Source organism: Hyaloscypha bicolor (genome assembly GCF_002865645.1).
Source record: "Hyaloscypha bicolor E unplaced genomic scaffold K444scaffold_10, whole genome shotgun sequence".
NCBI classification, from domain to species: domain Eukaryota; kingdom Fungi; phylum Ascomycota; class Leotiomycetes; order Helotiales; family Hyaloscyphaceae; genus Hyaloscypha; species Hyaloscypha bicolor.
The window spans coordinates 103,666-117,794 of NW_020194512.1; the positions used below are offsets into that span (position 1 = coordinate 103,666).

At 50.0% G+C, this 14,129-nt stretch overlaps 5 protein-coding genes across 5 annotated transcripts; 3 read left to right on the forward strand and 2 right to left on the reverse strand.

Annotated features, from left to right (window-relative positions):
• Positions 1 to 209: 209 nt before the first annotated feature.
• On the forward strand, positions 210 to 3,954 carry K444DRAFT_605851 (uncharacterized protein). The gene is made up of 5 exons (XM_024878881.1): positions 210 to 1,728; positions 1,775 to 1,872; positions 1,918 to 2,258; positions 2,308 to 3,488; positions 3,550 to 3,954. The coding sequence occupies exons 1-5, from the start codon at positions 361 to 363 to the stop codon at positions 3,631 to 3,633; spliced, it is 3,072 nt and encodes a 1,023-aa protein (XP_024743758.1). The 5' UTR covers positions 210 to 360; the 3' UTR covers positions 3,634 to 3,954.
• Positions 3,955 to 4,192: 238 nt separating this feature from the next.
• K444DRAFT_689084 (uncharacterized protein) lies at positions 4,193 to 5,007 on the forward strand (the record flags this gene model as incomplete). Its single annotated transcript, XM_024887727.1, has 3 exons — positions 4,193 to 4,374; positions 4,580 to 4,895; positions 5,002 to 5,007. 3 exons carry the CDS (start codon positions 4,193 to 4,195, stop codon positions 5,005 to 5,007), a joined length of 504 nt encoding a protein of 167 aa, XP_024743759.1.
• A 1,209-nt stretch (positions 5,008 to 6,216) lies between these two features.
• Positions 6,217 to 7,377, forward strand: K444DRAFT_605853 (uncharacterized protein). The gene has a single exon (XM_024878882.1). It carries the CDS (start codon positions 6,302 to 6,304, stop codon positions 6,965 to 6,967), a length of 666 nt encoding a protein of 221 aa, XP_024743760.1. The 5' UTR covers positions 6,217 to 6,301; the 3' UTR covers positions 6,968 to 7,377.
• A 1,279-nt stretch (positions 7,378 to 8,656) lies between these two features.
• K444DRAFT_549932 (ankyrin) lies at positions 8,657 to 9,984 on the reverse strand. Its single transcript, XM_024876489.1, has 2 exons — positions 9,857 to 9,984; positions 8,657 to 9,795 (listed from the first exon to the last, which is right to left on the reverse strand). Coding segments are annotated over exons 1-2 (729 nt in total). The 5' UTR covers positions 9,859 to 9,984; the 3' UTR covers positions 8,657 to 9,068.
• Positions 9,985 to 10,338: 354 nt separating this feature from the next.
• On the reverse strand, positions 10,339 to 12,165 carry K444DRAFT_605857 (uncharacterized protein). The gene is made up of 2 exons (XM_024878883.1): positions 11,470 to 12,165; positions 10,339 to 11,418 (listed from the first exon to the last, which is right to left on the reverse strand). Exons 1-2 carry the CDS (start codon positions 11,744 to 11,746, stop codon positions 10,583 to 10,585), a joined length of 1,113 nt encoding a protein of 370 aa, XP_024743762.1. The 5' UTR covers positions 11,747 to 12,165; the 3' UTR covers positions 10,339 to 10,582.
• Positions 12,166 to 14,129: the final 1,964 nt, after the last annotated feature.

The window sequence follows — 14,129 nt, forward strand, 5'->3', positions numbered from 1 at the left end:
CTGTCGCATGTTATCGCTCTGCAAAGACTGACACTGGCGTTGAATTTGCTCATGGATGTCGTCGCAAGAAAGGTGACACCAGGGACGAGGACGGAAGAAAGGAAATCGCGTCCGACAGGGGGGTTGAGTTTCTTAGCGCGAATTGCACGTGCCACTCGCGGAATTTCTGGATCTCGAAAAGGTGTCAACACCTCAGTAGACAGTTCACCCGCAAACTTTCTCGCCTTCACCGGGATATATTTGCAAATTATGTCCAAACGATGATACGAGGTTCTTGATCTCTTCACGAATCTGCAAGCACTGCGGAAATTGTGACCGGCCAGCAAAGCCTGAAGCTATTCGTTGAAGTCAGCAGACAATATGTCGGACTATCAGCTCTACCACTCTCTGGGCCAGGGAGGCCCGAATGACGACCCTAACAACCCCAATAAAGCCTCCCAACCTGCTCCTCCTCAATTTCAGCATCCAGTTGCTCCTTCGCCCTACCAACAACCCGGCGCAAACTTCAATGCGCCTGGACAGACCCCGCAGTACAACTCTCAAATGGGACCGCCCTCGCCCTATGGAGCCCCTCAAGGGCAAGGATACTTCCCCGATCAAGGCACACAATTACACGATGGAGGATTAGCTGCTCAAATGGGAGGGCTAGGTCTTGGAGACGTTAGCTCGCACGGAAAGAAGAAAAAGAAGGACAAACACGCCTACCACACTGTCGAACCCACTGGCTCTTCACAAGCTTTCAATGGCATGCCTCAGGGCGGAGTACCTCCATCGGCATACCTAAATGCGGATCCATCAGTAATGCCAGGTCAAGGTCAAGGAGGGCAATTCTTAAACCAGCCGATCACTCCACAAATGTCGCAGTTCCCAGCTCCGGTCAACGCCCCTTTCAACCCAGCCAACCCTTCTTCTCCTGCCGAATTTGCGTCGAGAAATGGCACAACTGATCCTGGATTCTCTGCAAATATGCAGACGTCAGCACATGGTCGAGTCGACCCAGATCAAATCCCCAGTGTACCCAGATCTCGAGACGCCATTTCTCAATACTACCTCAGTCATGTATACCCAACCTTCGAACATCACTTACCGCCTCCTGCCTCTGTCTCGTTTGTTGCCTTTGATCAAGGAAACTCCTCTCCAAAGTTTACACGCCTCACCATGAACAATATCCCATCCACATCAGACTCACTTCACTCGACCGCGCTACCACTTGGGCTGCTGTTGCAACCTCTTGCGCCTTTACAACCCGGTGAGCTTGAGATTCCGGTATTAGATTTTGGAGAAATTGGTCCACCAAGATGCCATCGGTGTCGAGCGTATATCAACCCATTCATGGTTTTCAAGTCAGGTGGAAACAAGTTTGTCTGCAACATGTGCAATTACGCGAATGATGTTCCTCCTGAGTACTTCTGTGCAACAACACCCCAGGGCGCTCGTGTTGATAGAGAACAACGACCTGAGTTAATGCGTGGTACGGTAGAGTTTTTGGTTCCGAAGGAATACTGGTCGAAGGAGCCAGTTGGACTGCGGATACTGTTTCTGATTGATGTTGGCCAAGAAGCATTTAACAGGGGCTTCTTGGAAGCATTCTGTGAAGGCGTTATGGCTGCTCTGTACGGTGGAGATGACAGCCCGGCAGGAGACGGCCAGATCAAGCGCAGAATTCCAGAGGGAGCGAAGGTTGGCTTTGTCACTTTTGATAAGGATATTCATTTCTATAATATGAACGTAGGTTTTCCAGCTTTGTCTGGCGTTTGACATCTAACAATTGTAGCCGGCTCTCGATCAAGCGCAGATGATGATCATGCCAGATATCGAGGATCCATTCGTGCCTCTTGGCCACGGATTGTTTGTGGATCCATACGAAGCGAAGTATGTTTTTTCCCCCTGACCTGGACTTCGTTGCTGACAAAACAGGTCAAATATCACTTCACTACTGAGTCAACTGCCCGCATTATTTTCGGAGATCAAGAATCCCGAACCAGCACTGCTCCCCACTTTGAATGCTGCATTGGCTGCACTTGAGAAGACTGGTGGAAAGATCATCTGTTCCTTGTCTGCACTACCAACTTGGGGCCCTGGACGTCTGTTCCTTCGAGATGATGGTAAACAGCATGGTGGTGACGCCGAGAAGAAGCTACTCGATACCGAGCACCCTGGCTGGAGGAAAGCTGCCGACAAGATGGTTCAAGCAGGAGTCGGTACAGATTTCTTTTTGGCTGCTCCAGGCGGTGGGTACTTGGACATCGCCACAATTGGTCAGTTTTCTGTCCATTCTAGAATATCTCGCATCTGACATCAGTTTAGGCCACGTCTCAGCATCCACGGGAGGAGAGACATTTTATTATCCCAACTTCGTGTCACCACGCGACACTGAGAAGTTGTCCCAGGAGATTATACACACTGTTACACGAGAGACTGGATATCAAGCGCTGATGAAAGTCCGATGTTCGAACGGTCTGCAAGTACAATCATACCACGGAAATTTCATCCACCATACTTTTGGTGCCGACGTAGAGCTTGGCACCATCGACTCCGACAAGGCTATGGCTGTTATCTTCAGCTATGATGGAAAACTAGATGCCAAGCTCGATGCACACTTTCAGAGCGCATTACTTTACACAACGGCGACTGGGGAGCGGAGAGTGAGGTGCTCGAACGTGATCGCGAGTGTCAGCGACAATGCCAAGGACTGCATGAAGTTTGTCGATCAAGACGCTGTCTATACTCTGATGGCGAAGGAAGCCGCTTCCAAGATGACGTCGGCTTCGTTGAAGGATATACGTGGAGCTTTGACAGAAAAGAACGTCGACATCCTCGCCGGATATCGGAAGAACTTCTCTGGTTCTCATCCTCCAGGTCAACTGGTCCTTCCCGAGAATCTCAAGGAGTTCAGCATGTATATTCTAGGTCTCATCAAGTCACGCGCCTTTAAAGGCGGACAAGAACCAACTGATCGACGAGTCCACGATATGCGGATGATCAAAGGAATGGGAGCACTCGAGTTATCGTTGTATCTCTACCCCGGCATGATTCCAATCCACAACCTCGCTCCCGAAGACGGATTTCCGAATGCTGACGGCCATCTGCACATGCCACCCTCAATACGTTGCTCCTTCTCGAGAGTCGAAGATGGAGGCGTCTACCTCATCGACAACGGCCAAAACTGCTACTTATGGATGCACGCCCAAACATCACCCAACCTAATTGCCGATCTCTTTGGCGAAGGAAAAGACAGTCTCAAATCCCTTGATCCATACAGTTCCTCCCTACCAGTCCTAGAAACCCATCTCTCGGCCCAAGTACGGAATATACTGGAGTACCTAAAGACGATGCGAGGTTCGAAAGCCTTGACGATACAGCTCGCGAGACAAGGATTGGATGGCGCGGAATACGAGTTCGCGAGGTTGTTGGTGGAAGATCGGAATAACGAGGCGCAGAGTTATGTCGATTGGTTGGTGCATATCCATCGGCATGTTCAGCTGGAGGTGAGTCCCATGCCTTCTATCAGCTCGATATCTTGGTAACTGGATTCTGACGTGTTGATAGTTGACGGGACAGAGGAAGAAGGAAGATAGTGGTGAGAACTCGATCGCGTCGAATTTCGCGGGACTGAGACCGCCGTATTGGTAGGGGAGCATGGGACAAGGAGGGATTGTATGATTGATTGAGTGTAGTGTGGGTTGGAGTTGGGTATTTTAGCGTGCATTAGAAAAGCTGATGATTCTGCATCCTTTCTCGCTATTTTGCTGGAATCCCTTACTGTTGGCATCAGATCTGGTCAGCTTTCGGTCTAGATCAAGGCGGATCTGAAGCAAAGAAAGTTTCCGAGTCGCGTATATAGGTCACATCACTAAGTCGAATGATATATGACAGCACGCTTCGGCTCGGGTGGATTATAAGTATCCATTTTGGGCATCTTGAAGTGGACTGAAGTCGAGTTGTACATGGTCGAGCCCTGTTTTCACAATCTTTCTCCGCCATTTGAAACTCCCTCTTCCTCCTGTCCCAGTCGACGCACAAGAGCTCATATCTCAATTCTCCATAGTAACAACTCATTTCCTTGCATCGCAGTATACCAGCTCGGACGGGTATAATGTCAGCACCGTTGTCCCCCGTACTGGCACAATACACGTTACTTACCTGAGAAGGGCAATTGACGACATCAGAGAGCTTCGGCGAAAAATGAAATATGGGATTTATCATTTGGGTCTCTATCCAAATGAACCCGGAAAGCTGGGTTGGACGTACCAGTGCGATCGAGCTGTGGGTGGCAGAGAGTTGGTATCGGGGATTCTTCGAGACGGAGAGGGAGGCGAACGTGGACGCTGTGCGAGATCTGGAGACCGTGATCTATGGAGAAGACGCAGTGACGTTCGAATCCCAGAACCTACCTCAATTTTAGCAGGAAACTAATATCTAGTTCTTAGACTTCTCATCAAAGATTGATCACCAAGCGCGGCCGAAGACTCGGCTGGCTAACGAACGTCTGAACACGACGAGGAAATTACTTCCTTTTTGGGTATGTTCCACTCCCTTCCTAGTTTTAAATGTATGCTGATCCAACTGTTATTTCCAGGCTGCAAAATAGCCCTGCCGACCCACACAACCCACTCGGACATCTTTACGTTCACCAAATTCTCGATGCCATGCAGACGAAGAACATGCTATTCCTGTCGGAGCAAGCGGGATACGGTGATCTGGATGCTCGAGCAGAATTGGTACGGTTCCTTATGGTTACGATAGATACTTTGACGGAGACCTTATCAGGCATAGAACTGCTTTTGAGGAAGTTTATGAGGAGGAACATGACGGGGAGATGGAGGACTTTATCTCTTTATATGCGTGAGGATGCATCCAACTCAGATAAGGACTCCAGCTGGGAGAGGTCCAAAGTGAGTGGAAAAGCCTGCTCGGAAGCATGACACTGTGCTGTTGGATTCGTTGAAATGATCGCACCCACTGTTTGGTTATTTCTTAAATCAACTTAAAACGCCGCAGCGTTAAAAGATTCCGTCCTTGAGAGTTCCCTTTCTTCGACGGTCTCTTACAACAAAAACTCGATCTTAGGGACTAAATAAAGTGTTCATATTAGCAAGAAATTGATTGACTAAGGGGATGGAAGTTAAGTAAATAGAAAAACTAGATTGTCTGGACCCGACAATTGGAATCTTTGGTTTCTGACCCGAGACCCAGAGGCGGGAAGTACCTCGCCCGAATAGGGGGGGGATCACGTGACACAAATATGTATAAGTTTTACCCGTCGTCAGAGTCCAAACGGGCATAATGGGCTAATATATTGGTTAAAGTGGACAAATTAAGTCCTATTACCCTTTTGTCCCCTTCTACAGACTCTCCTGTGACAAAGTTACAGTTCGTGCAGTTACGGCAGTATTTTAATCGGTGTAACCAACATGCTTTCACAGTTCAATGCTATATTGTTCAAACTGCCCCAGTGACAATGGCTCAATAGTCCCAATCAATCTCTTCGATCATTAGATCGCACTTTCCTGAGCTTCTGCTCAAAAGACAGGCAAAAATTACCTTGGTTACAAGAAGGTCGGCTGCAAGCATAATGCTTGCGTATAAGCCGACACGTTGTAGGATCCGCCATCCATCCCCAGTCGGCACCAAAATGGTGTCGTTTTACACATTGCCCTAAATACAAATCCCTACCTATCTCACTAGTACGATTAATCGCAACGTTCTACTCCTTATTAGTACAGTGGACCCGAGCCTCACAAGTACCGCGATGAGCAACATCAGGCTCAAGCTACTTTGGAATAGGAGGTGCATTTGCGTATATGAGATCCATAGCACTCAATATCCCCTCGACTCGCAATACATTCATTCAAATTTCCCCTCTTCAAATCTTCTTAAATTTTTAAAAATACTGAATTTCTTCCACGGAAGGATATTGAAATTGAGTGACGCGTTCTCTGTCTACTGTGAGCTCACTTTTGGCACCTATCTCTCGCGATTCATTTACCTGCAGTTTTGGCTCCTCTGGCTTCGAGTCCAACCTCAACTTCGCCTAAAGTCCCGACCTCAACCCTTTTCTCATCCCTCTCGGAAAGAAAACAGCCTCGCGTGCAAGGCTGATCGCGGGGCAGATCCCTCGTGTTTCACGTCAAGACAACCCCCGCATTAATCTTGGCAACGTCACCCTCCCTCCAACTGCGCCGCACACTGAAACACAGCCCCCTCCCAACCTCAAAACAACTCACCTTCCCTCTTCCTGTCCTTTAAACAACAATTGATTTCTCCATCCACAATCAAACAACACCATCAAACCATCAAAATGGCGTCCTCCGAGGCCTTTAAGAAGACCAGCAAACTCCGCATCTTTCTCTTCATCCTCGCTAGTATAACGTTCTTGTCCGTCATGGTCCTTATGATTTTCCTCGCCACCGACGTCCTCACCATTCCCTACCTCACACCGGTTGCACACTTCCTCGCTATTATCCTCTCGCCGTTCGTCCCACTGCTCGCACCGCTCATGCTCGGCGCGTTCTTGAAAGTGTGTCAACACCCGACCTTTCCAAGGAAGAAGACGTGGGTGTTGATCACAGCGTGTTGGTGTTTTAATCAGGTGCAGAGGGTGTGCAAGGATGTTAAGGGTTTGTGGAGCTGGACTGGAGAGGAGGGTGCGCTGGAGCTTTGTGGGTTGAATGAGTGTAAGGGCAGTTGGGTTGAGGTTGGACTGTTGGTTTTGGTGGTGTTGGGACAGTGGAGGGGATGGCGGTGGGATATGGGATTGGTAGATAATTGGGTTGAGGGGATTGTTGCGCAGAACATCAAGGCAGAGGAAGCAAAGAGGCAGAAGGCTATGGGTGCGGATATTGAACGAGGACTTGTCGACGGTGACGTGAAGGAAGTCATGGCCGAAGAGGAGGCTGTTGGTGGTGATATGGAGAAGACTGCTCTGCTTGTGGATGTTGAGGTGAACGGCGTCGAGAAAGCTTGAATGGTTTGACTGGAACCAAGCCTGTAATCAGAACATCAGAGAAGCACTCCTCGGAGTTTTCGTGAGAGTGGAAGAAAGACGCTCAGCCACACCGGCCTCAGTCTCACGGCCAAAACTACGCCATTGTAACTACAATCTAGTATCGGCTCGCCATTACCGGTCCACTATAGAGGAAATTATCTCAAGAAGTACAGCAAAACACAATTGCTTGTTCAATCATCACAACCTCTCACAGCCCCGCTTGTTGAAAACTTGAGACTGGGAGTTATTAGGATCGTTAGCTATCCAGTATTCTTGGAATACTGCTCTGCCTTGAATATCTATTTGGAGAAAGCTGAAGCAAAAAAGTCCCAAGGGCCGAATAAGAATTCAAAGGCTAATCCAAAATAAGAAGGAACATGAAAACCAACACACGGGTTGAAATGACTAACTTTTCTACACACAACCTTACAGGCTCCATCCTCCCTCCACCAAACCCCCCAGCAAAATGAGTAACTTTTGGGTGTATCGTACGACCTCCCCATGTTTCAAACCCTCAAGCCCTCGATTTCAGATCATACAAGTAATCCCGACTATGAACACTTTCACCACCACCATCGCCTGGTCCTCCAAATATCCCATCAGATGCACAAAAAACACACTACTTCTCCCCTCTCACCACAGCCCTTCCCTTGCTACCACCAGTGCTCAAAATCTCCCTTCCACACCACGAGCAAAAATACCTGCCCTGAATCTCCGTGACATGTACACCGAAGAACTGAGGTTCGTTAGAGGGCTTGGAAGTTGTGGTGATGGAGGAAATGGTTACCGTTGGTTGATTGTTGCCGCTTCGGGGCCAGGAGATGCAGCAGTCCCATTCGATTGCCATTGTTAGAGTCTGGGATTGGGTAGTGTGTTAGGTTGAGGGTTTTAAAGTGAGCAGAGGTTGAGTCACGAGGGGGAGTTGCCAGAGGTGCTGGCGGAGTTGGTGGAGAAAATTAGATGATCGTTTTTGAAGTGGTGAAGGAGAAAGGTTGGTGTTTTGAAATGATTAAATGATTAAACTCGGACTGAAGTTTGGAAACCTGTTATGGAAAACTGTGCTAACGTAGATGGGAAAGATGTTTGTTTCTACGTGAAAGAGAATGAGACCCTTCACAACCTGAGAGGTATTTATATGCGTGCTGTGGAGTTCGTGAATGTGAAAGACGTCAAGTGTTGTGAAGTTCGGACTGAGTTAGTGCCTGATTATCGCCTGATTCTGCCTCCACAATGCAAATCGGGATAGAGAATAAACATCTTTAACAGCTTCGTGAATAAATAGGCTTCAGATGGCAATACTGGTTCCTTGTTCTGCCTGATTTTTGCCTGCACTTCCCGCTTGAGTAATGTCCCTTGGGCGAGCAGTACATTAATAATCATAGCATCCAAGATTGAAAGGCTTTATACTTTGTCAATGTTCTCAAAGGCCTTGGAGCATACAAATACCTGTCTCACAGCGGAACTCGACATTCGCTCGTGGGTTGTGTCGTATATCAAAGAATAACGAACTTCCCGCCATCAAACTCCCAACTGTAAGCCTTGTTACCTCTCTCCCACCACCAAACATCGCTAATTTAAAATAACTAACGTTCCTCAGGTGGACAAGCCTTTAACAAGAGGCATTCCGCGAAACTTTTTTTTTGACACGCTTCAATGTACTGGGAAACATTGGGACATTGGGGTTTGTGGAATTTTAAAGGTACCAAGGTGTTCTGGGACATTCGAAACACACTGAGCCTTTGGACAGGCTTCAATGTACTAGGAAACTTTGGGACACTGATGCTTGGAAAAGTTTAGATGTACAAAGTTGCTGTGGAACACTCAAAGAACACCAGGGCTCCAAGGGCAATAGCAACTTGACTTAAAGAAAAAAGCACGAAAATGCTCCCGAAGCTTGGTGCCAGGGTCCTAAGCTGCAAGCCCATGCTCCAAACGCCCGCTCCCAAGTCGCCAAGCTCTTTGATATCGCGGCATCTCGTCATCTCGTCGTATCTCGTCACCATCAATCATCATATCTTCTCCCTTCTGAGCATATCCCTGGACTCTGGTATCTTCCCTCTGTCTCCCTAACATCTCTCATCTACTCCTCCCCATCCCCGACAATCCTCACCCCACCTCCCGTCCCTCTCTCCTCAGCCTGCCGCCTCGCCACCCTCCTCCTCTCCACCTCCCCCACCAAGCCCTTGAAATAAACCTCCGCCTGAACCGTCGCTGAATACGCAACCGGCGTCCAACTCCACACATTTCTGACCTCGGAGTCCGCGCCGGCTGCCAATAGCGTCCTCAACACTAGTAAATGCCCATTGGAACTCGCATAGTGCAACGCTGTGTTGCCATCCACGTCTTTATTCCGCAGACATTCCTCAGGGCCGCCTGGCGCGAAGGTCAATAGGATTTGCAGGCAGGTATCGTGTCCACCCTCGCTGGCGAAGATGATTGCGTCTCTGCCTCTTATATCCCGCTTCGGTATTGCTGCGGGGAAGGCGGTGCAGAGCAAGTGCACAGCTTCTGTATGTCCAGCCCGAGACGCGAGCATAAGCGGCGTCTGGTGGTCCTCATTCAACGATATGCCCTCCTTTTCGTGGTGTAGTGAGAGCAGGACCTTGATAACGGGCACCAGGCCCAGTGAGGAAGCCAGGTGTAGAGAAGTGTTTGAGAGGCCCGTTGGGAAGCGGAGAGGCCCGTTGGGAACCGTAGGGGAGGTATCGGGGTTGCGGAGGAGGCGCGGGTGGGAGTGGAGGATGCGGGAGACGAGGAGAGGGTCGGAGGCGTGGATTGCGCGGCGGAGGCGGAGGGAGGGGTCGATCCTGGGGCGGAGGGTTAGCTTGCTGAATAGGTTTATGGCATGGTTTGGGAATGGGGTCATACATCGTGAGAGCATGTCTTCTTGGGTTGATTTGCACCGCAAACAAGAAGCAGAAACAGCGACAATAACGTCGATGTGTGACGTTCCGTCAGGGTGTTGACGGTTGGTCGTCAAATCTAGCTCGTTTCTGGGGTCTCGGTTGTTTTGGGGAGGCTCAGCCGCTTCATCAAACGACCGGCGTCTCAACACCGTAACCGCACGCTCCAGAGATTAGATGGGCATGATGAACGCCGCCCCGCGCAATTTGATTATGGCCCCCTGCACGTCTGATCATCCGTCTGAGTCTCCTGCCGACACGGGCGGCGTTTGAGAACCCGTATCATATCCATCGGATCTAATCTTAGCCAGCAAGCCGTTCGTCCCCAGTCCAACGTCACCTGCTGAAGATCTAAGATTAGATGAACTTTTGATCTGAGGTCGAAATTCAGATAGGAGATTTTGAGGAAGAAAAAGGTGAAGGCAAGTCTATGAACATTAGAATTTTGCTTGCTTTACTTCAAGAGGACGATTTATAGACAAATGACATTTGACACGGTAAGTTCCTGATTCTCTTGAGAAAAGGCACACTTCTCCCGCCATCGTGCAGCAGCCCCACAACTGCCTGCCAGATCGACGACGGACATGAAAAAAACACCACCCCATCCCATTCAATTCCGGGTCTCCTCCATCGTCATTAAACTCCGATGTCCCCATTCTATATCCAAGCTGCCGCCCCCCGGCCACGCTACTTACGCGATGAATTCACGCTTCGCTCTTCGGGCACCACCCTTACCGCCCTTGCCACCCGCTTGACCTCCTCCAAATTGAGCCCCTCCCTTGCCTGCTGCCTGTCCTTGTCCCTTGGCTGCGGCGGCTCCTGATGCTTGTGCCTGTCCGGCATTGGCAGTCCCAGCGTTGGTGGCAGCTGGAGATGCCTGCGCGGCTGCGGCTCCCGCCTTTCCGTTGCCCTTTGCTGCGGCGGCGGTATTGGTGGCAGTTGCACCAGCAGCGCTGGATTGGGCAACGTTGACATCTGGGCCGAGTGCAACAGCCGAGGCAGCGGCGGCGGCAGCAGCAATACCTTTTGCGCCGTTGTTGGCAGCAACGTTTATGGTATTGCCGTTTCCTGAGACGACGAACTTGGTGCAGTCATCGGGAGTTCCACGTTGAGCGACGGGCATGAGGACGGGCTGATGGTTGGATGCTGAAGTCATGGTGCATACGCGGTAGTTGCCCGCTGGAAGACCACCTGTCACCACAGCGGTCAAGCCACCATTCCCGTCACCGGCGTCGTTGATGCCCTTGAAGAATGCGAACTGCGTGGCATCGAGCGGTTGAGTGGGGTTCAGGTTTTGACCGAGATCCTGAACAGTAACATGAGTGTGTCCAACGACCTTTCCACCGGATAGAGCTTGCGGTGCAGCGTAATATGTGGCATCTGCGTTGGTGAAAGAACCGGCAACAAGATTCGCAACCTGGACGGTGATATTGAAATCCGTGTCTGAAGGAATTTCGGCACCGTTCTGTTGTGGGTTGGTAATGATACATGAGATCATGGAGGTCTTTGCGGGAATGTCTCCCATTGCTACTTTGGATTAACATATGCTTGCCATGGCGAGAAGGGTCTGCCGCTTACGGATACCGTTACATGAGCCAGTGGTGAATTGAAGACCGTTCGTCAGTGTCTTCCCAGCACAGATATTTATGAAGTTGTTTACCGATGTGGCCGACGCAGCTTGACCAGCCTCAGATCCAGTCTCCTGTTGTCCATCGTTGAATGAACCGCTCTGGATGGCATTGGCGGCGAGTGTTGTGCTGTCTGCGGCTGCTGCTGCTGCGTTGTTCGCAGGGGAAGGGTTGGCATAAACTGCAGCAGCGAACACCGTAGCGCAGGCAACTTGAGTAAAACGCATCTTGAAGATATGAGTGTTCGGAGGGGGACAAGAGGCCGGGCGAACTACAAAAAGCTGTACAGGAAGTATCAAAAGGAATGAATGTGATCCGTCGAGGCGTGAAGGGTAATTAGATGCACGGTCAACGTGATCTGCTTGACTGGCAAGATGAAGATAAAAAAGAGGGAATAGAAAGAGAGAAGCCCGCCGGATTGTCGAAGCAAAATAGGAGAGAAGTTGCTTGGGGATAGTGAGTGGAGTGAGAAGGAACAATGGGATGAGGGTGGGTGAGTACTTATTGTAGATGCTTGGCATCCGTACTTTAATTCTGCGGGTCCATGAGGATTAGACAGGACCAGCCGGATCCCGCACATATTGGCAATGGAGATCCCGTTGTCGCATTGAAAGCTTGAAACTGGACGTGAGGTTGGAGCTGTCGCAGTCATGGGTGACCTGCCATCTTAAAGCAGACAAGCGGGAGATCAGGCGGATTCAAATTATCAAACCTTTGGTCTAGTCTGATCTCGGCAAGGCGGTTAGATCGCGGCGAATGCTTGCCAGTGCTTGAATCCAGGGAGTGGCGCCAGCTGAGGGGAGGAGAAAGGAGTTGGGGAGGGGTGGGGGTGGTCGAGGGTTCAGGGGTTGTCAATAAGCGAAAACGTTGATTGTTAGAGGTGAGTCTTGGTAAAACGGGTTTTTTCCAACGAGCGCCTTAGGGCCAGTGGCTCTTCCACACTGGGATCGCCGAAACCGCGAACGGTGTGAGGTCTTTCATGGTCCGGGGTGATCGAAACTGTGGCATCTATCAAGTCTAATCATATCAGATTAATTGCTGCGCGGCCTTCAGTGCGTCCAGCTAGGGTTACGGGGGTGAGCGTAGCAACTCCTCGCGAGTCAACCACTCATAACGGCCCATTCCGCGATCCTAGATTAGAATCCGGTTGCAAGGTTCCACTTATCAAACGTCCGACTTCGACTCTGGCGCATCCCAAGCTTCCTCCCCAAGTCCAACTTGGGACGAATCCACAATTGCAAGGAAGAAAGAACTCGGCCTCCAGCTCGCATTCAGTGGGTCGTCTTGGCTCCGGACTCTGGATGGCAGCTCTTGGTATTGCTTGATGTTTTCTTGGTGCTGCTTGTTCGTCAAGTCTTGGTGCGGTGAAGCGAAGATCTACACTTCCCCCGCGAGAAATGTCTTGGTACAAAGATTCAAGCATTAACTTTCCGCGGGCATTGGTCTGATTTTTTTGGCGTAGCTTAAACCACGAGGATGTCAAACCATTGCGACATGGGAATTTTTCTTTAATTGGCAGGCCTGCGAGTACCGGTGGCATGGGTCTCATCCCGCGGCCTTCTAATCAAGGTTCAACCAGATTTCACATCGCTACCATTCCCCGAACGACTTCAGCTGCCATCTGATGTCAAGAAACAGAGGCTATGCTCCGTGACGTTATCCACTTGTTAAAGACGAAGTTAATGTGGCGTTTTGAAGTTTACAGTGCCCCCTTGATCTCAGGCAAGAATTATAAGCTTGTCTGTAGAAAGATCTTGCCTCCGTACCCACAATCCACCTTTTGTATGGGTTTCCTCACGGATACACAGTTTCGCCGTGATTCATTCGGGAAGCCAGCGTCCGGCCTTTCCAGTTAGATCGGCCCCCATCCCCGATGTTGGTTGACAGGTGCCGTCCGAGGTTTCCTCTGTTCTGATCGTCACGTTTCAACCTTGTCTCATCGCAGGATCTGATTAAACGTTAACACGGGTGCTACGGCAAACGCACAGATCGGGGCCGGAATCGAGCCAATCCTCTTGACTTGCCCTTGGCAACAAACTTTGCCCTCTTCAAGATGATGTTTGAAGCTTGGATTATGTTGGAGCGCTTTAGAATCAAAAGGTGAATCCATCGGGGTGCAAGTTTGTCCTCCCTTCGTTCGACTCGTTCAAATGTATCGAGGGCCGAGGAGGCTCTTGATTGTGGTCGCCAAGAGCTTCTTGCCCCGGCAAAGAGTCTTTCTATTTTACTCGTAAGTTCCACTTTGGGTCTTTGTTTCTATCGGCAAATGCTCGAAGACCCGAGAAGCCAAGACCTCTCCTTGAGATCCTCAAACTGCATGAAGCTTGGACTTCCCTCCAGGTCGCTGATCTTTCCATTGCAGTTTGTTGATTCCACATCTTTGTATCTCGTCCGCTGGCGTACCCGAATGTGTCGAGGATCTCCCAAGAAGCTGCACGAATCTACGAGTTGAAGTTTGGCAATGTCTTCATGTCCCATTGTATTTCCAATATCTCAGCTTGGGCCGACAACCAGAGATCAATCGACGGAAATTGCATGTTTCCTCGCTTCTCATCGTAGTCATTTCGTACGTCTCGACCTGCGACGTATTCGTCTCCCCAAGGCTTGGAT